Below are 22458 nucleotides of genomic sequence, written 5' to 3' on the forward strand. Positions count from 1 at the left end.
TATATATATATATATATATATATATATATATATATATATATATATATCTATATATATATATATATATATAATCTATATATATATCCTGTTTTATTATCAACTTAATTACTCCTTTTTTTTCCACACATGTATATATTTATTCGTTCCTGTTTTTGTTTTTTTTTATATTATTAGATTCAATTTATATATTATTTATGTATCCATACTTAAGTAATTTTTCGTTCTACATAGTCAAGTTATTTTACATATTAACATTTTACACACAAAATAGATGATCAGTACATAATAATAATAATAATACGATGCATTATTACTTGTAAAACTGAATATTTATAGTTGTCTTGCTATTTTTACTTAAATATAAACCTGAATACGTTTCCCACTGCTCCTAAATGATCGATTTCTGATGATGGGAACCAAAATTCGGCAATGACACTTGACGACGGAAGAAAGTCAGTGACCCCCTTTCCGCCGAGAGCGAGCAGACCGGAAGACAACAAACACAAACATGGTCGCTTGCGTTGCTAGCTCGCTTACAGCTGAGTTACGCTAACGTCTGTACAGTTGGTAAGTTGGCTTTTTGGGACGAATAAATAAACGACACGTCGGTCAAATTTAACCGAATGATTAGAGTCGAGTATTGTAGATTACTGTGAGAAGGAATATGGCGTGTTATATCCACTTTGTTCTAGTTTCTGCTAGTGTTATCGTCAGGTAATCAACGCCACCTGTGGATGAGCTCTTAGCTTACAAGCCTCTCTAACAACGACAAGAGTAATAATCAAAAGTCTGAACACTGTTATAAATGTTGGTGTTTTCTCTTCTCTGTTTCTGGTCCAAGCTGCTGAATGAACAAAGAATTGAAGCTTCTGGAGGAGACGAGAACTGCAGCGCTTGAAACAAACATTTGGTAAATATCAAGTCAAACTTTAGTAGTTGTAGTAGTATTCATAGAAATGTCATCGTATAGTATTTCATAAAATAGCATATAATACAATCAAAAAATATTATAGTCTAGTATGTCATTAAATAAAACAAAATATAGTATAGTATGCCATAAAAAACACAGTATATCATTAAAAAAAAAAAATATATATATATATATATCATCGTATATGTCATTAAAAAAATCATAGCATTGTAAGCCATAAATAGTCATAGTTTAGTATTTCGTAAAAAAATCCTATAGTATGTCATGAAAAGTAAAAAATATATAGTATGTACAGTATGTCAAACTATAGTATCTTATAAAAATAGTCTAGTCTAGTATAGTATGTATTAAAATGTCATAAAATCTAGATGTGGTATGTAATGTAGTAAAAAATAATAATGTAGTTTTGCATAAATACTTTCTTTAAAATATATATTTTTAAATCACAGTATGTCAAAAGTTTTAGTTTAGTATTCTATAAAAGAGGCATAAAAATGTCACGTGTCAAATCAAATTTCATAGTAATGTCATACAAATACCAAAGTATAGTATGCAATACAAATATTAATAAAATATCATAAAAAAGTCGTAGTTTAACGTATCTTTAAAAATACTAGTGTTTGTTATAAAAAGTCATAAAAATGTCATTTTGTAGTGTAATATAAATAGTTCATTCTAAGTATTTTAAAAGTCACAGTATAGTGTCTTAAAAATGTCTTAATATAGTTTGTACTCAGTCATGATAACGTTGTATTTATTGATGCAGTAGTAATAATAATACATGTATGTGATGCATTTTCTAACTTTGTCCTTCTCTTCTTCTCTCCTCAGATGAGTGCAGACTTTCCAGACCAGACCTGAGGATGACGGGGTTTCTTCTCTTCACTGCGCAGCAGAAGACGACGACGCGCTTCTTCTTCTTCTTCTTCTTCTGCTGCTGTTGCTGCTGTGCGGTTACTCTGAGATCTAAAGGGGGGGTGGATCAAATTTTGAAAATTTGCTGTGCAGCTAAATTTTTAATAAAAGCATTTCCATAACCCTCCGTTCATTTCTCTGAAAACCCAGGAGGAGACGGACATCTCGACCCCCAGGGTCATGGACATTGATGTCCTCACATAGGTGAGGAGCGAACCCAGGTCAGCGCGATCCAAACCGGGAACTGTGTAATCTCACCATCACGTCACTCACGCTTTGACCTGTTTTCTTGCTATATTTGACTTCTTCCTTTGGCTGTTAGACCTCAAAAGTCACTGCACCACATATGGATTGAACCCACAACCTCCTGTCTTCTAAGCAGTCGTCTATCACCTGGAGCCATCTGATCTGACACTCATGTCTGACTCATGTCTGGTTCATTGCATATTTGTCTCCTCTGTTTTGACTGGTTGACCTTAAGATGTAACGCATTACTGAAGGTACAAACTCATAACCTCCAGTCACTCATAACCCAGCCTCACTTATGTCAAGTCGTACATCTTCATAGAATATTTAACTTCCTCATCTTGGGTGTTGGACCTTAAAATTCACCGCGCCACGGGATGGAGCCCACAACCTCCAGACTCCTGATCAGTCCTCCATCACCCTGAGCCATCGGATCTGACGCGCTGAGCTGCAGCAGCGTCACACATTCTCCTGCAAAAATAAACTATCACTCTTCTCTGTGAAGCTCCTTCAGTTTTGTTGTTAGTGTTTCAAATGTGTGGAGGAAACAGACTGGACCTTCCTGAAACACAGTTAGGGTTTCATCCTTTCACCTCATGTTGTCACGCATCACTAGTGTCAGCACTTTCACTCAAAACTCACTGCACCTCACAAGGAGCGAGCTCATGACCTCAGGTCTTCTGAGCAGTCTGCTAACTGACTGAGCTATTTGGTCACACCGCCTTCACTCAGCTCTTAAACACAGAAAACCTCTGGAACAAAACTAACATTTAAGCTCCTTTACAACAATGAGAGATTGTTCTGCACATTTACAAATAAAACACCAGATCACATCATGAATCATCTTCAACTCTGGTGTCTCTAATCGATGGACTTGATCCCTTCTCCTCAGGGTGCCACGTGTCACCATCTATGACGCTTTAACCCTAAACCTAACCCTAACTCTAACCTATACTAAGTAAACTATAGTAAGTATACTAAACTTACAGTATAGTATGTCGTAAACATCCAATATTAATATCTAAATAATGATTTTAAAATATTTATTCTAAATTATTCATTAAATAATTCTTACTAACTGTGTATATAATGTTGTATTTTATCAAACCTTGTGTTTCTTTACATTTTTGCATGTTTTACATTGTGTACTTAGTATAGGTTAGGGTTAGGTTTCAAAGCGTCATAGATGGTCAAGCGGTTTGGATTCTGTATTTCACATGTTGCTCGGTTCTTGACTTGCGGGCTGGGAATGTGATTTTCAGAAGATAACACAGCAGCAGTGTGTAGAACAAATCCCAGAACAGATGGGCAGGCCTCGAGCTTCAGGGATAGCTCACCGAGATAAGCAGCTGACAGTGAGTGACGCGTGTCACCCTGAGGAGAAAGGTTCAAATCCATCTCTGGTCCAGCAAGGTCCGGTCTGTTTCCACCACCGATTAGAGACACCAGAGTTGAAGATGATTCAAGATGTGATCTGGTGTTTTATTTGTAAATGTGCAGAACAATCTCTCATTGTTGTAAAGGAGCTTAAATGTTAGTTTTGTTCCAGAGGTTTTCTGTGTTTAAGAGCTGAGTGAAGGCGGTGTGACCAAATAGCTCAGTCAGTTAGCAGACTGCTCAGAAGACCTGAGGTCATGAGCTCGCTCCTTGTGAGGTGCAGTGAGTTTTGAGTGAAAGTGCTGACACTAGTGATGCGTGACAACATGAGGTGAAAGGATGAAACCCTAACTGTGTTTCAGGAAGGTCCAGTCTGTTTCCTCCACACATTTGAAACACTAACAACAAAACTGAAGGAGCTTCACAGAGAAGAGTGATAGTTTATTTTTGCAGGAGAATGTGTGACGCTGCTGCAGCTCAGCGCGTCAGATCCGATGGCTCAGGGTGATGGAGGACTGATCAGGAGTCTGGAGGTTGTGGGCTCCATCCCGTGGCGCGGTGAATTTTAAGGTCCAACACCCAAGATGAGGAAGTTAAATATTCTATGAAGATGTACGACTTGACATAAGTGAGGCTGGGTTATGAGTGACTGGAGGTTATGAGTTTGTACCTTCAGTAATGCGTTACATCTTAAGGTCAACCAGTCAAAACAGAGGAGACAAATATGCAATGAACCAGACATGAGTGTCAGATCAGATAGCTTGAGGTGATAGAAGACAGGAGGTTGTGGGTTCAATCCTTATGTGGTGCAGTGACTTTTGAGGTCTAACAGCCAAAGGAAGAAGTCAAATATAGCAAGAGAACAGGTCAAATATAGCATACTATTTAATTTAATTTAATGCATACTATACTATAATAGGACTTTTTAATTCGAAATTTTCATGACATCAAAACATGATTTTTATACAATAATATGACATTTTTAATGACTTTGTATTTTACATTTTTATGACTACTAAACCAACTACTACTAATTGACTTGATATTTACCAAATGTTTATTCCAAGCGCTGCAGTTCTCATCTCCTCCAGAAGCTTCAAATCTCTTTGTTCATTCAGCAGCTTGGACCAGAAACAGAGAAGAGAAAACACCAACATTTACTAACAACACAGACTTTTCCTGCTCCAATAACAGACTTTCTGTATCAGTTTTAATGCAAGATAGATAATAATAGCTTCAGCTCAGATGTTCCTGCAGTTGGTCTGTATCAGGTCTTCTCCCCAGATGTCATCCATTGATGCCGCTTATCTACAAGTGTGTGACAAATAAAAGCTCCTGTCTTAACATGAACCACCTGACAGTCAAAGTGAGAGCCATACATTAATATTACACTTTTACAGTTATATGTATAGTTAGCCTTAACACTGGAAAGTAGAGAATTGCACAATGTTCATTAATAAAAAGACAAAGACTAACCTGAAGAGAATAGGTTTACAATACTAGATGTTGAAAGACAGACACAGGTGGTGTTGATTACCTCCAATGGCTGCAGCAAGCATGTGTTTGTTTGTTTGTTTGTTTGTTTGTTTGTTTGTGTGTCCTTTCAGCCTCTGACAAACATCATAACTCACCTCAGACTTTATGTTGTTTTCCTCCACTCTCTCTCTCCTTCAGTGCTTTTACATTTCGTCCCAAAAACGTCTTTTTGCAGCAGCTTCGTAAAGAACCGGAGTAAGCGCGACCCATGCGTCATCGGGTCAGCTCGTCGAAGTGCGTAAAGTAGCGCCACGGCGGGATGACGCACAGGGTGGGGGGCGTGTCACTTTTTGGGCGTCATCGCCACACCAGGGTCCCGTCATGAAAAAATGTATTATTTATTACTCATCATTCAGCTCGATATCGGTGTTTCAGTGGTTCTGTTGAAAGGATCATCCTATTTTAAAGTGTTCTTCAGTATTCATTTAATTCAGTTAAGGGTACATTGCAAACATAAACTGCTAATAATGAATTCGGCATACCTTTAATGGTGCGAATTTGCCCAAATGTAAACCTGTAGTAGTTAGAAGTACCTGCTTTTGAACACTAGGTGTCAGGCTTCACGCAGGTTTGGAGTTTGGTGAGTTTCATAGTGGTGGCCCCCAAATGTATGTCCATTTATTACAAAAAACATCAACAAAACAACATTAATACTGTAGACAACTTTAGAACGACTCTTTTATTTTGAAAAAGAAATGTTTTAAGTCACTTGTAGCTTTGCCTTAAACACAATCAACTCCAATTTCATGTATTTTCTTCTTTAATTCCTTTTTATAAATCAGAATGGTATATTATGCATGCAATACCGCATTAGCCGCTTAGGTTTTCATCTTCCACAGAGAAAAAAAAATAAACATGAAACACAAAAACCCCTTAAAAGTCCAGATGAAGCTGCTTGGAGAAGGGTGGGTTGGAGAAGCCACAGCATGAAGCGATGTACACAGTTTGCGGTTGCATAGTACAGTACATGAAGTTCCTCATTTTAAAACAGCATGCCGTTTTTGTATTGCACATCACTGAAACTTTGTATACTGGACCTTGCTGTTGTTCCACGTGTCCCACATGGGCCGCCGTCATCTCATTCCAGCACATGTATACAGCAAACAGCATCTCTCAAAGACAGTATGTACATGTTATAAAAATAATCGCCAGCATATATTCGTCAATTACTTTTCTACTGGAATAAATATTTGTTCTTTTGATTATTTTTGTCTCTTTTGTTTTACACTTTACCAAATAAAATCCTCCCTATGAATTCTGTGTTTTGTGGTCGCCTTGAGATATCGGTTGGTTTGAGTTTGAATGGAAAATGGCTCCCTGTTCAATCAACCAGTGGGATTTACACTACGGGGCAGAGTGAGACACAAGCGCTTGCTTACACTACACTACACACTTTTTGCAGTCAGTTTCAGTCCACGAACAAACTGTACGGCAAAGAAATCAACCGATTCTCATGTACGTACTGTGTATATGTGTATAATAATCTGCGCGCTTATACCAGAATCACATTGTGGGGCTAGTTCCTCAAAGAAACACTTTTGTTTTTTTGCTTATTCTTTTGTGCTCTACACGTTCTCACCCCTTTCATCCAGATCTATACAAAGTGATCGATCAGAGAAAGACCGTACACTTTATTTTTGCATTTAAATCAATAAATTAAGAGCTGCTTTGCCTCACGGGGAAATACGCTGACTCAGTATTTAATGTACTTTTAGGTTGTTGTCAGGGTGTAAAAAGGTTCTTCCATATTCTCCTGTGAAACTTGCTCGAATTAGACCTGGGAAATGAGGTCCCTTAAAACTGTGTCAGGCTGTAAAATGTTTGTGGGCAGTCAGATATCTCTCCTCTATAGGACTGACACTGATAGTAGAAGAAGAAGCTCCTCCTGAATAACAGGTGATCAGAAGTCTAAAGCCCTGCTAGCAGCCCTAGTTATTTAAATGTGAACTATTTAGATCGCCCTCTGTATAGATCTCAAGACGTTTTGTCAGAAGAGCAGCTTCAACATTTCACTACAACATGCCGAAGAAAACTACGGTCTGTGTTTCTGTACCATTCTGATATCAGAGAGCAGTGTGCTTTTGTTGAGGCCAGAATATGAAGGAAGAAGCTTAGCCGACTAGAAAATACACCAATTGATTGACTAAATTGTCAAATGAATTGAAAATGAATTTGTTTTGTAGTCTTTTATTTGCTTTTTTTTTTATTTACTCCGCTTTCTGGACTGATGATGAGCTTGTTCATTTTCTTCTGCAGCACTGCTCAAACAAAGACACACTGCCGGGAGAACACATGAATCAGATCACACACTTAACTCAGTTTTCATCTCTCCAGGAGGAACTCCCTTTTAAAAATCAGAACCCATGAGCATCCCCAAAAAGAACAAAGCCCCATTATTCATTTGTCTCCACATGACTCTCGAGATAACTTGTGTTCTTGTGGCTTTCGTAATTACTATATTTTTGTCCCACTAAGATAACAACTTAACTCTCTAATTATTTCAATAAACACATGTTGCTTACTCTCAAAAAAGGTGAAGAGGGACGACGAAGTACGGAAGACCTTTGCGATTAAAAGACAAAAAAAAGCAAGTGCGCGTTTCAATGTAATGCTCTCTTCAGCCAAATGTGTTCATTTCAAGCCCGTTTTAAGGCTCGAACCGCTCATCTGGAGATGAAATCATCCAGTCTTTATCAAAACTTGATATCTTAAAGTAATTAGATATGTACAGTGTATTATGACAATGACAACAAGTCTTAAAATCTATTTAGCAAGCACAGCTCTCTGCTTTATAGCTTTCAGAATGATATGAATCAAAACTTTAACTTTCCTGTGTTGAGCTGTTTCAGTGCATTTAGTTACAAACCGCAGGGGTCCAGAGATATCATCTTTCTGTAATTTGGACCATCTTTTTCTTTATTTCTTGGAGAGATGCGCCCTATACTTCTACAAACATCAACTTGCTTACAGTAGGCTTCTATTTTACGTTTGGAGGGAACATGCTCTGCAGTCAGGACAACATGCCAGCTACACAGAGAATGAACACGATGCAACAGATCCTGCCGTGTCACATTTTTTCGAACGCTTTAATCCCCTAAAAACCACAGGGAGGAACTTCAATGGCTATGAACCGATCGCATCACTTAACCACCATCTGTACCTTTGTTTTAACGTTACACGACTCTGATTTCAATGCTAATAAATGAAAAAACGACCTGTAGTTTGAGCAGCAGAAGCTATTTTCGGTCTATCAAACTAAAGAAACTCTTATTCTGAGAGAACATCCCAAACGGCATCGGTTTCCACGCTGGTCCACATCTCAACAACATCAAACGGCATCTCAAGTAGTATTTTGCTATCGTCTTCCACTATCCTATCTGACTGTCACAGCTATTGCCATCTCTAGCTCTCTAAGTGCTAGCTGTTATTGCCTTCTCCTACAGCGTTGCCTGAGATCTGATCCCAGCACCACCAGAGTCTGCTTATGACGGTGAGGGTCTTCACCCAAATGAAATCCTAAAACTATGCTACAGAAAAGCTGGCCTTGCTCAAAGTGACTTTCAAATAGCAAAATAGTTTTGGGAATGTGAAGCACCAGTCAGATATCGTCTGTGCACCCCCCCACCCCCCCATCTCGCCCCCCACCCCCCCCCCCCCCCCCCCCCCTGCGAGCCCACCAACACCAACACCTTTCCACACAGTCAGATTTAGAAAAATTGGACCTCCGTATATCTACACCACATTATAAGAGAATCCAGAATCCTAGGTACAAAATATCAATGAAGTGGATGCGGAGGTTGATCGTCTAACAGCATGCAGTAAGCTAAATGGTGAGAGGATTTATACATGGCCCAGGGTGTGGGTCAGCAGTCTGTGTGCGGCGGACCTCCCTCCGAGCTGGTGCGATGTCCCGGGGCACTTAGCGGCCCACACACACCATCGCCATCTGACCACTATCCGCAATGAGCTTGCTGACACAGGCGGCGAGCAACGATCTGCTGAGCTTCGTGTTAGTACAATCCCAGAAGGTCCCAGTGACGTGGAGTAAAGGAATTCATTCTACAGCATTGGTTAACGTCGGCGTCCTGAACCTCTTGACTACTCGCGCTGTTGATGGACGGAGGTCGCCCTGCAGCTTGATTAAAAACAAACACCTGAACGTGATTCTGTTGGACTTTTAAAGAGAAAAATAGCCAGGTAGACAAAACGAATTAACGCAAACCGAAACAAAAAGGTACAATTTGGGACCGTCTTGGCTCTGTTGCAGCGTTTATTTTGGAATCTGGGCCGTTTGGGCCCCGGTGGTGACGGAAGTGGGCTCAGAGCCGGTGCCGGGAGTCATGGCTGTAGCTGCCCGGTGAGCTGCGATTGCGATGTGGCTTGTATGCATCCTGATAGGGGTCCTGGTAGTCCTGGTAGGGGTCCTGCTGCTCTCGGCTATGCTGTGAGCCAGAAGACATGCGGTTGCGTCCCTTGTGCGCCCGCTCATTGTGGTAGTTTTCGTCTGATGTCATCAGATTGCGCCGTTCATTCGGGGTGGAGTGGTCTCCCGTGTGGTTGCTCTGTCGTATTCTTTGGCTCTGCTAATCACGTGAACAGACAAAGGACACCAGTGAGGCTGGAGACAACAGAACTTAAGAGAAAAAGAACGGACTAGAGATCAATGCAAAGGACTTTTAGGAAAATAATGTTCATGCCTCTTGACATCATTCTTTTCCACTAATTCAGGCCAACAAATCATTTGGCCGGATTAAATTAAACGTACTGTAGTTTTGCTCATTTTGAGGCAAACCGGCAACACTAGAAATCACAGCAAAGCAAAGTGTCCTTTGTATGTATTGCATTGAAAAACTGTTATCCTGGGCTTCTCTCTTACCTTTATCATCTCCTCACACAGTGCAGACAGCTCTACAGATAAATAGCAAATGAAAACAATACCAACAGCATCCTCATAAGGGGCCCTGGGACTAGTGGATCGTGTACCTGCAGTCCAGTGATGCTGGTGGGGTAGGGGGTGAGGGTGGTGGGGCCCAGGTTGCGTCCCAGCAGGGGGTTCAGGGGCGTCGCCATCGAGGTATGGGTTGCCTTCCAGTAGGCCTCGAGGTATTCGGCAAGATGCTCACAGGCGTCCTCCAGCTGGTTCTCGTCCAGGATGATGTCAAACATTTCCTGTTAGCAGCAGATGGTCAGAGGCAGGAAGGCAGGTATGAAGCTACCGGTAAATTATGTTTTACAATCAATAAATAATGATTTAAAAGAAAGAAAAGGGAACACTGTGAATATAGGAGCATCGCATTAAAACCTGGTTTTATGACAAATATGTCTGGCAGGCATTTGTCAGAAAAATACTTTCCAGTTATTTACGTTTTTTAACATAAGACACAGAAGAAGTAGGAGGCCAACAAGCCATGATAAGCCAGTACATAAGAATCCACTTACTGGAGGACATTGGGCCAATTTGTCAGCTGCCACAAGCTGGACATTCAGGTGTTTGCTCTGGGACTTCCCTCTGGACTTGACTAGCCTCTGCAGGACCTGCATGACAGGACGGGAAGGTACACGACGCTCCAGTTACACTGAACCAAAAAGAACCGCAGCTTCGACTGCACTCGTTTCAGGTCGCTCAGCACTCCCATCATCACGTGACCAGGGCAAAGTGAACGGATTCTAGTACTGATGAGAGACATTTTTCTAAGTGACACATTACACTACGGAGGATGTTGTTGTGAGTGCAGAAAGTCAGGTTTGTCTGGTCATTGCTGTAGTCCCGGTGTTTAGGGAGGAAGTGCAGCAGACGAACTCCACCATGCAAAGATGCCTTGGTGCAGATTACTTGGTGCAGATTACTTGAGCCTCCATGTTAGTCAGTGGCTTTGAAGAACAGTATTTCATGCTGGCTTTGCAGGGAACATTGTGTTTGTGCTGAGCTGCTACACCAGTGGAGGGTAAATATCAACCTGACATGGAGACCGTTACCTTTAACACGACTAGGTGTTCTTGTTGTTTGTCTCCACCAACTGAATGACTCTGTAGGTCAGTAGCTGTGGAGATTATATCACATGTTTATATCTCTAATGCCAAGCTTTACTTAGGCCAGGCTTGACATTACAATTAGGCTGATTGGTCCTAAATAAAACCAGCTGTTCATTTAGTAATCAATTTCAGGTAAACCTGCCACTGAGCTTGTCACAGAGAGTCAAACTGATCCGATCATGTCTGGCTATGTCCTCCCCACACTGAGTACCTTTGGCGAGGAGACTTTAACGTGAACAATTATGGGGGCCAGGGAGGTCTTGAGGAGCTGGGCTGGGTGGTTGATGGTGTCAGCGTCCAGCACCACCAGCTGCAGGGAGCGGGCCAACTCAAAGATCCTCTCGATTTCACTTTGCACCTCGGCTGATGAGACAAATACACAATACAAACTCAGACATTTGCACAGTTCGATGTAAACAATGGAAATAACTCGCCCACTGATTCGCTACTTATTATAGAAATACTTTCAGCTTTCTTGGCATATCATTAAAAAAAAAATGTCGGCAATGTTGGTTGAATTAGTTCCAGGAAACATTTTTAAGATTCTACAAATGTGCCAATAAAGTGAAAATAAACTGAGCACAGTGGGACAGTTTTCTTACCTAAGCTGGAGCGAGTGTTGGATCTTTCGATGATGGCCCTCTTACTGGGGTTGTTGAGAACAGACCTCTTGGCTAATGATATATCTGCCGTGACTCGTGTGATAGATATCCTGTCAAATTGTGAGATAAATAAACATTCTTTTAACCGAAAAATGGAATTTACTAGACCGCTAAGATGATCTTATTCAAGTCTGACAGGATATGTGAGCTTAGATGACAAATTAGACGACGTAAATGTCATTTAAACTTGCTAAAATGCAGCGGTGAGATGATTAACTGTCACATTTGTCTTACCTGCCATCAAACCTGTGCTTGAGGAAGTCGAACAGAGCTTTCTGCATCATGTCTGTAACCTGCATAGAAAGAAAGTAGTTATTGTTTTGAGGATGAAATCATTTACACGACTTTATTAGAAATGTGATTCATGATTTTATATCTACATTTTATGTTTGTGGCTTATTATTTCTGTCTTATTGTTAATGTATTGTTTTTGCTGCATATCTTGGCCAGAACAATATTGAAAAAAAGAGGTTAATAGAAGTAAAAAATGCTGAATGTTCTAGTTTTACATGCCACAAATTGACTGCTTTGATATTTAGTTGACGCCCCTCTTCCACAGTCCACATCTGGATCGTCTTCCAAGTTTAAAAATCCTAAATCTAACCTGTGTGCATCAGTTTATCTACGAGGATAATAGCTCATGTATTCCCCCTCATCATCTGTGTACACCACCGAAATTATAGTACTGAATAGTGTTGTTGATATTCTGTGCATTCCTTGTAAACAACACATTTATCAACAGAAGTAGAAGCACTGAGACAATTAAAAGCCCAAATCTGCCAATCGCACAACATATTTCCAACATAACCTCTTAGTCTCCTCGTTAGTCTGGCTGCAATCCGGATGTTACGTGGGCGCTGACACACTCACAATTAACTGCGCCAACAGCGAGCTATTTTGGGGGACTCAGGGAAAGACGTACAGGACTCATCTCCGTTCAGTAATCTTGTCCTTTTTCGCGCTGCTAAACATCACATTTACTAATCTCTGCTTTGTGGGTGTCATTCAGTGGCGCTGAATCATCGCTATATTTAGTGTTTGAACAAAGGCCCCGAAATCAGTGACATAAGTAAAAGGATATTTTAGATTTTCTGATTGGCAGCTCACCTCATAACCCTTGAGCGAGGGTCCCACCAGCACCACAGGCCTCATAGAGGGAACCACGTCGTACGGGGGGATGTGCTCCGTCTGTTAACGCAAACACATTTTTAATCAGCAGCAGTAGATTCATCCAAAAAAACAACAGACAATGGACCAAAATAACTTGAAGTATTCAGAGCAGGCAGCTGTAATGGACTGCTGAGTCAGCTGACCTTGGATTACAATCAGATGTGTTAAATGCACTGCAACGTCGCGGTGTGTAGCAAATGATATTGTAAATTAAATCTCAATGTTGGAAGTTTTTTTGTTCTTCTAGCACCATTCTCAGGACGCATCATTTTAGTCTCTTAGGCTCAAAACATCTCAGTATGTCCCTCGTTCTGTCACAGCACCACCTCTGTCCTCCAACTCTAAGTCTGAACCAGGCCAGATGTTTTCCCTACGTTTCCAGTCTTTATGCTAAGCTAAGCTAACAAGACGCTGGCTGTAACCTGGCGTACAGAAATGAGAGCGGTATCGATCTTCCCCGCTCACTCTTGGCGAGAAAGTGAATGAGTGAATTTCCCTGAATGTCGCACTATTCCTTTAATGATTATACAGAACATTTTTGTCTGATTTCCTCTACACTTTGGCTGAAAAACACCAAAAACACCATCTTATATGATGAATGCATGAAACTAATTGTACTGCTTTCCCCAAAACCTGATCAAAAGTACTAATATCACAAACGTCACCAACTTACCACTTTCTGTTTCTGCTTTCCTGTAGGAGGGGAGAGAAGACTGTCGTCAGTAGCTGCTGCTAGAGGAGGCGTCACATGATAATTCATCATAATTCTTAACAAAGGAAACCTAACAAGGACAACCGGCAGGATAAACATGTAAAGAGTATTTCCATTGTCCTAAGGTTATATTCACAAAGTCACATGAGTGCAGGGGGGGTTCATAGTCTTGTCGATGGGTTCACACTGTGGTTAGCCCCAGTCTCAGAACGCCTGCAGTCCTCAACTGGAGGAAGAGGAGGATCATGGGAAAATGTACCAACAACTCTACGCAGTGAACTTATGCTCTATGCAGGGACATGGGAAGGGTTTAGAGTCTTATTGTCTCTACGTTGGTGCGCTGCAGGATGCTTGGCTCTAAGCTGGCTATTAACAGCCCTCTCCCCCTGTCCGACGTCCTCACCTGCCGAGGATATGAGGGGTCGGATAGAGGCAGAAACCTCATCCTCTACACTGGAAGAAGATTTCCCCCCAGACTTACTGGAAAAGACAAGAGGGGATAAAGAAAGACAGAAACACAATGTGGAAAAAGTCAAAAAGAGAAAAAGGCTTAAACAGATCATTTACTGCAGAAGAGACAGTAACAAAATATTGAAACTTGGCATCACAAATTGTAATAATCCACTGATGTCAGCAGTCCACGGGCCATAAAAGTACAGTTATATTCAAGGTGATACCGACTTCAACATATGAAGGCCGTCAGTATGTAATTAAGGAGTGTCCTGCATGGTCCATGTGTATTCATGAGACCTGGGTTTTTGGCTTTTTCACAGGAATGAGGAAATGTGAGCAGCATGCGGTAAAAAGGCCAAATGTATGTATGGCTGAGTTCCATTCAGAAGTTGGAGGTCTGAAATTCACAGCTGACCAAAAAAAACATACTGAAAGTCGCTTAACATGATTAATTAGGTCAGTATAAATAGTGCAGAATTGAGTAAAACACATCTCTGTGCAACAGTGGGGATAATAAGCCTATAAATAAATGTTGAAGAGAAATAAACAAGGAAATCCGATGTCAAAATGACAAGCAGTCTTGCATTTACTGTTTTACTTTTTCATCTGTAACTCCAAATTTGATCCTGAGGGGCTTTTCCATTTATCTATTTTTTGAATTTCAGACTTTCCAACATCTGTGGAAGGCAGCAGACCTCACAAAGGGCTACCTCAGTTAGCCTCCGCAGTGTTTGATCTGCATCAGAATGTATGCAAAGCATTTAGGAAATTATCAAATTATCAAAATCATTACATATCTTAAGTTTTGTACCACGTTCCTAATTCCTTTTTTTAAATAAATGCACACTAATTACCTCTCATACTCATTTTTCGTGTGCACATTAACTGTTATAATGCTAGTTTAAGGGACAAACAGGCAGACGGGTGTGCTGCTCTGTTACTTACCCTTGGACACGTCCTCTCTTTTGCTCCTGCTGGAGGCGGATGTTCTCGAGCTTCAGAGGGCTGGGGATGAAGCCGATCTCACAGCCCTCTTTCACTAACCGGCCGATCCACCAGTCGTTGTTGAACTTCTGAAACACCACGACGTGAAAATGAGGAGGAACAAAAGCACAATGGGAAATCTTTTAAATGAGATCTATCATCAAATAAAACATATTCACATAGCAGTATAAGAGCGAATGTTGTATTTAATTTAAAAAGTACACATGTACCTCTTTTATGTGGAGGAAATCCTTGGCGTCAAAGGAGATGGCCGTGGCTGGTACTGGAACATCCTCATCCAGAGCGCCACAGTAGCTGACGTTGGTCCTCACGGCAAATGCCACAGGTTTAGTCTGGTGGACGGAAACACACAGTGAGTGACAAAGAATACACATATGCACCTACTTAGGATATCTATCAGCCAGGTCTCATTCATATTTCCTGCAAAAACATGAACTCGCAGCAGAATGGTTTGGCTAAGTGTCCCAGGTTGGCCACCTTGGCTCTATCCAGTTGAGTGGTGGCCTGCTGCTCCCTCTCCTGGCGGCTCTGTCCCGGTCCTTGGCTCTGGCTCTGGCTTGGGCTCTGGCTCTGGCTCTGGCTCTGGCTCTGGACCTGGGCCTGCACCTCCCGCTCCTCCTCCAGAGAGACATCTGAGTCTGATGGTCTGCTAGTATATGAATCCGCTGAGCCCTGCAAACAGTAACCACACAGCGGGTTACTGGAACTGTGTAGCTGGAACTCTGCTCCTAATAGGGTCGATTCAGCGAGACACTGTTCCAAAATCGAGGACTTAAGGTCGTTGGGTCCACACCTTTTCTGACTTTAAGTGTCTGTCTGAAAAGACAAAAGCACACAAGCTCTTAGGTTATAAAAGAAGGATGTACTGCAGTTTAATCCTGGACCTGCACAGCACAATGAGGTCCACTTAAGAAAAAAGCTTCTTTATGGGACAAATGGCTGTCGTAAGTTGTGGGTGTCTCGGCGCTCTGAATGCAGAACAGGTGAAATGGATGATGTGGAAAAGAACCGACTGCCAGCAGCATCTCAGACAAAGTGGAATTTCCCCCTGTTCCTGTGCTGTCAGCAGTTTGTTTGACCACACGCAGCCAATCTCACACATCCAGACAATTCTGGATAGTGACGACTTGGATCGCTGCTCCCGGAAAAGAGACGGAGCGGATTCTGCATCTTTTAGAGTCCTGGATGTCTAATTGTTCTTTCATGCAATCGTGATGCTGACGCACACACACAGTGCAGAATATCCAAATTCCAAAACAAAGCAAGTCAAATTAATAAGATAGTAAGTCACAATTAGGAGATGTAATTTTAAATTGCAAAATAATAAAGCAGAGTTATGCCACACTACATGAAACATATTCAGTATCTCACTATCTGACTTTTAAATAATTGTTTTAACATGGCTTCAACACAATTAATAGCTTTCAATGCAAGAAAGTTGGATTCTTAATGTTGCTGTTGCTTTAACAAAGTCAATATGTTGATATATTTGGAATAAGTTTAGCTTACTTTCAAGATACTTTGAAGGCCTTCTTTTCAAACTAAATGAATGTCGAATAATGACAAACTAGTCGAGATTGATCATGTAACTTGAAAAACCAGAACATGTCAAGCATGAGCAATATTATAGCAGCAGGAATAGACACAATCTGTAAAATGATGATGCTTTTATCATTCAATTACATATCTATGTATTAACCGTACAACATTTTGGCCAATAAGAGAGGTAAGAGAGGCCCCCACATATGAAAAATAGTATTTTGTGTCTTGTTTAGATATTTCTTTCGTCTCCTTTCTTTCCATTTTCTTGTACACTGTTAGGGATTTTTGTTTCATCACTTTAGAGCATTGAGACGTGCTCGACTTGCAGTAGATCATCCTGCCACTCAGCGAGAATTCCAGTAATGCAACTTTTTCTTCTTTCGCTGGGACATGACTGGACCAAGTGCTCCCTTCTGCTGTGTTAATCTAAACAATCAGCCACTGATGATGATTCAATTAAGGAAGACCATTAGTCTCAAGGAGATCAATCAATCTAGTCATCACAGCTCAGCACTTTTCTTACAAGCTAGCAGCAGCAAGGTCTGACTTCAGCACACTCCTCTTCATCGTGTGCATCCAGTCACAAACTAGAAAGAGTGAAAATGCTTCTGTTGGACTGATGTGTTTATTAAAGGGACATTCCACCAATTTCACATCAAGATCAGTCTACTGAGAAGTACTGCTTGTATTCTGGAGGAGCTTTGTGAACCCCAAGAAAATAAGCCCCGATGATGTCATCGTGATGTCATCAGGGTTATCTAAACTCGAGATTAATTTTGAACAAAAGGCAGAGAAAGATGTTGGTATTTGCCAGGCAGGTAGGATCTAATGGAAAATCATACTTAAGTTATGTTTTTTATGGTTTAACCCACACTAGAGAATAAAAGTGAGGACATCTTGGCCTCTGCTGCTTCTATTGCGACCAGTCTTTTTATAATCTGCCTCTCGCAGAGCCACCAAATTCGTGAAATGTAACTCTGTTGCTGGACTACTAATTTCACAGTCACAAACGTAATTCATGAACAACAGATTCCTGTTTGCGATATTAAAAATACACACGCGCACAAATAAAAAGTGTTCCAATTACCCTCCAATAGTTCATGTATTTTTTTTTTTCTTCATATAAACCCTTCACTTCAACAGTAACACGTCATTTCGTGCCTCTGTGTGGAAGCTCTGAGGTCGCATTGTGACATCCGAGCTACTATCCAATGGAGTAGCTTCAGCATGTGACTCATCAACATCACAATCCACTTAATGACATCACGATGCATGTTCCTCCGAGCCTCGGCAGAGCCTATGCATCACGCAGTCGCAGGGTCAGATGAAAAAATACTCTATTACATGACAAATAAAAATGTATCATTTGATACGACCATGTAACGGGCCTTAGGGGAGAAGTAGGTGATTAACATCTTTCCATCTTCCTCTGTGAATCACTGCTCAGTCCATCTCTGAGAGGTACAGAGTGTGATGAGCACTAAATGGCTCCTCCTGGCTCTGGTGGTCTCCTGACGTCCGTTCTTACAGGCTTATATCAGCCACATATACACATAAAGCACACATCACACACACAGATATGGAGACATACATACATAACTGTAGCCATCTGCCTAATTTGCACCCCCCCTTCACACACACCACCAACACCCACCCACCCAACCCCCTTCCAGCCAAGCATAGCCCACGATCACGCTACACTGTACCGTTGGCTAACCCATCAAAGGCCTCTTATGTGTGTGTGTGTGTGCACAGCTGAGCTACTTTCATCAATAAACACACAGCAAGAGGGCGCAAAAGCAGATTCACACATCCAAGCACTCACCGCCTCCGAGTCTTCAAATCCATGCAGGTACAAATTGTCATACATGGAGGTTTGATATTCCAACGAGCGCCTCTAGAAGAATGAGGGGGGAAAAATGAGAGTGGAGGCGAAGGAGGAAGGAGGGGGCACCACAGAGAAGAAGAAAAAAAGGATGGATGGGGGGGATGACGACAATCCCTTCTCTCCACAGCAGAGAAGAAAAATATTTTAAAAAAAATCTCCCCTCCCGTTGGATCACGCCTGGTCCACCGGAGGCCCGTTGCTTGATGGATGCAGCTTCTCCCTGATCTCACAGTGCTGCTGGCTGGCTCACATTATAGGATGGAGAGGCTCTCCCTGGAGGTAGCCCAATCCTGGCATTTCATTTCATCAGGCGTCCACCCACACACACACACACACACACACGCACGCACACACACCTACACGGACACACACATATACATATACACAACGAGCAGCAGAGGCGGCGGCGGCGGCGGCGGCAGCAGCGGCGGCGGCGGTAGCAGCAGAGCAGTGGATCCTTCCTCAATATCCAAGCCTGATGACAGAGCTAATGTGCAAGGAGCTGATTGGCTGGCTGGCTGTCCACTCAGCTTGGATGAGCGCTCTCCTTGATTTTTTTTTTTTTTGTGCGGGGAGGTAGCGGGGATCGGGGGAGGGGGATGGGGGAGTAAAAGAGGGGAGCAGCGTCCTCCATTCCTCTGTTAAAGCTCATCCTCACTCAGCTTATTTATGCTCGAGAGAGAGAGCAGAGAAATACATTGAACCTGGTTCTGGTGATACAAGGAGGTCTGATGAATGTATACAGTGGATCCATGTGTTAAAAAATGGCAGTTTATCTCCACTTTAGAATCAAATCATGAGGGACATTTCTATACTACTAAAGTGAAGTAAATTGCACCTTGTGCACCCGACCTATATGTTTTATTATTTGGATTTTTCACATTTCATTTCTACAGTTAACTATTCTGGTGGAGAAATACTGAACCCTTCATATCGCTTCATAGCGCTGGCAACTTCAATATTTAATCAATATATTTAAATATTTTTGTTGACAATTAACTTATTTATTTCATCTTTACACTCCTTATATCCAAATGAATGAAAAGTATAATCTTATGCATGATTAACATGGAGAGGCAGCTTGTGTTAGGTATCAGGAGTAATCCTGCTGTTGCCCTTGAGCAAAGCACCAGTCTCAGATATGGACCAGGTTGTTGGGGGCTGTCCACAGCTTCTAAACTGCTGCACAGCGCCCCAAACTCCACAGGGTGCCTTTAACCGTAAACAATTTGCACAAAAGGTTAACTATGAGTGACTGAGTCTATCTGAGCCTGTCTTTGCTCTTCGGTACCTGTCTGAGGATGAAACTGGTGGAGGTGGTGCTGCCATCGGACCTCTTGAGTCGGCTCCTCCTGGAATAAGTCCCTCGATTCACCTGAATGGAAAAAAAACAAGATCTAAACCAGCAGAAACCCTTTTTCATTTGTTTAATATTATGTTTTTAATAAAGCCACATCAAGCTAATACACAATCAACAGGACAATAAGGTCTACTTTACAAGCACACGTGTATTTTCAAAGGCCACAGCACACAGAAAACACATGTAACACGAACAAATGTCGATTATACTGGATGCTTTTATATGTTTGCCTTGCCCACTTACTTTTACCTCCTGACTTTCTCTCTCTTTCTTTCTTTTCCTCTTCCACAAGTCCAAATATAACCCGCAGAGTTAATCTCCAGGGAGTGAAATTAATTATCTGCCAGCGATTTGCCCCATTTATGTTGGAGTCTCCAGAGTTAATGACAATGTCACTTGTTAAAGAGTAAACCTACTTCCCTGAATTCAGAAAAACGGGCCAGTAATCTAGGTCACCATCTCTCTTTTGTGCCTCTTAATTCAAGCCAACAGCAAAAAAAGCCAAGAAGAGATATGAAGGATAAAGTTGGCTATGTCTATGAATACCCTGCTATTAATATCCGCCTGCAGCCTCCTATGATCAATCAAGCTGAGGAAAAATGATGTATCAGTTATCTAACATTCCCGTCTTTATATACAGAACCTTTATACGGGTTTTAACACATTATACACACATATACATCATTTAAATCCTCAAAAAAAACACCTAACAGCGTTACATTTCAATAAGACGTCAACTGAGCCCACTGTGGGCTTTAAAAAGTGTTTCAGCTAGATTAAGATATTAATAAAAGGATTAATAGTACAACATTGTATTACTTTTAAAACATCAAGTGGAGTCATATATTGTATTTCAGGTAATATGTTCCAACTGAAGGACAAATATAGACTAAATCAAACTTCTGTGAACATTTAGTACTCAATAATAAGACTCTCTTAGTAATGTATTGAATCAATAGCATAACGCTTTAATTTATAATCATATTACACAATTAAAAACAATGTAGAGACGTTATGAATCTCAAAACTGTCAAACAATGAAATTCTGATAGCTTCCTTTTATCTTCTTAGAGACATTATAGTAGTTTAGAAAGAGTTTGTGAAACTATCTCTGCCATATATTATTTACAATGCACATTTATAACAACTGTACATTAATGAATTTGATATAAATCATCATACTTATCTCTGAAGATAACACATAGAACAGTGCCTCAGCAGTGCAATTTATTACTCAAACGTGTTGGTGTTTTATAATGTATATATAATATATGTTTTATTATTTCAATACCTACACTTCACATGTGCCTCTCTGCTTTACAATTCCAATTTTGCACCAATTTAGGAACAAAAGTTATCACTATTTATGACTGTTTTTTAAGTGAAACGGTGAACTCACATGAAAGATGGGCGCTTGGATGCCCTCGCCGATCTTGTTCCGTATGTAGATGTGTCGGGACATTTCGGCCAGGACATCGGTCCAGAGGGCTGGCTGCTCCGGTCCGGTCCAGCGGAGGGGTTGCGGGTTCCGGGCTGCGCGCTCCAGCTTCACGCGACACAGCAGAACAACTGTCAAGTCCACCTGCGAAACAGGTGTTGCAGTGTTTGTTCTTGCTGTGGCTCGCGCTGGGAGGTTTGGTCACGCACACTGCTGCCGCTCGAGCCACTCAAAACCAGATGCGCCTGAGTGATGGGCGGAACTATTTTAGAAACCCGGGGGGGGGCTAAAATGAGCACAAGGTAACTACTTTATACATAGTGAGGAATTATTTTAAGATCTTAGGGATACTTTTAAATTAAATTTATTGTAATAATAACAACGTTTCCAACATTTAATACGGTATGATGGTACAGGTCAGACTACACACACACACACACGTATTGCTGTGACCATGCCTCTGACCCCTTCGAATTAAAAATTTTATTAAAAATAACACCCTGAAAGATTGCATATTTTTAAGTCAAGGGTTTGTCAACCAAAAAATAAATAGTCATTTGAGTCATTTCTAGAGGCGATGATATCGAGTGATTCACAAGAAAACAGAGATAACTAATTTTATTATGTGCTTATTATTACCACCAGAAAATTTGAATTTGGATTATACTTATATAGTGCTGCTAGTTCAGAAGCAGGCAATTAGCTCCAATACGTTTTGAGCCCAGGTTATCTACAAAACTTTGCATAATCTTACTCTTTAATTAGTTTCTGTAGCCAATGATTTATTTTTAGATCTGTGTTTTACCCTAACCAGGATATTTATCAGAATGTATTCTTCCCTCTCTACATGCAGTTATTCCTGCACCACTGGCAGACACACAAAGCATAATAGATCCATCCCCACGCTTAATAGTTGCCAAGAAATTCTTTTATCTCAATCACATTTTTCACTGTTAGTGAGTGTGGCCAAAGCGCTCAGTTGTTGTTTCATCAGTCTCCAGCTCAATCCTTCCAGCACTTTTTTAGATTTGTGTTGAGATCACTGAGTTTATGTCTGATTGTACTTCCATGCAGATTGTGCTGCGGACTGAAGACACACTCCTCCTTTAGATCTTGGGAGCACTTAGTGGAGAAAGGCGTATTTATTTTAGTAGCTAATAAAATGAGTAATAGAGGACAATAATACAGCA

The 22458-nt window shown here is 41.0% G+C and overlaps 1 protein-coding gene across 4 annotated transcripts; it reads right to left on the minus strand.

Moving 5' to 3' along the window:
• Positions 1–9084: 9084 nt before the first annotated feature.
• Positions 9085–21512, minus strand: LOC116385894 (voltage-dependent L-type calcium channel subunit beta-4-like). Of its 4 annotated transcripts, XM_031851637.1 has the most exons (15): positions 21230–21512; positions 20074–20110; positions 19762–19845; positions 15518–15712; positions 15250–15372; positions 14981–15108; positions 13986–14062; positions 13544–13563; positions 12808–12888; positions 11935–11993; positions 11641–11750; positions 11250–11401; positions 10445–10540; positions 9989–10174; positions 9085–9588 (listed from the first exon to the last, which is right to left on the minus strand). In XM_031851637.1, exons 1-15 carry the CDS (start codon positions 21304–21306, stop codon positions 9325–9327), a joined length of 1689 nt encoding a protein of 562 aa, XP_031707497.1. In that variant the 5' UTR covers positions 21307–21512; the 3' UTR covers positions 9085–9324. The 4 variants fall into 4 exon arrangements, with proteins under 4 accessions (XP_031707497.1, XP_031707494.1, XP_031707495.1 ...); XM_031851634.1 differs by lacking the exon at positions 20074–20110 and having other exon boundaries at positions 21230–21511; XM_031851635.1 differs by lacking the exons at positions 13986–14062; positions 20074–20110 and having other exon boundaries at positions 13544–13562; positions 21230–21510.
• Between the last annotated feature and the right edge of the window lie 946 nt (positions 21513–22458).

This window comes from Anarrhichthys ocellatus, unplaced genomic scaffold (assembly GCF_004355925.1).
Source record: "Anarrhichthys ocellatus isolate YVR2014 unplaced genomic scaffold, GSC_Weel_1.0 scaffold12, whole genome shotgun sequence".
Lineage (NCBI taxonomy): Eukaryota > Metazoa > Chordata > Actinopteri > Perciformes > Anarhichadidae > Anarrhichthys > Anarrhichthys ocellatus.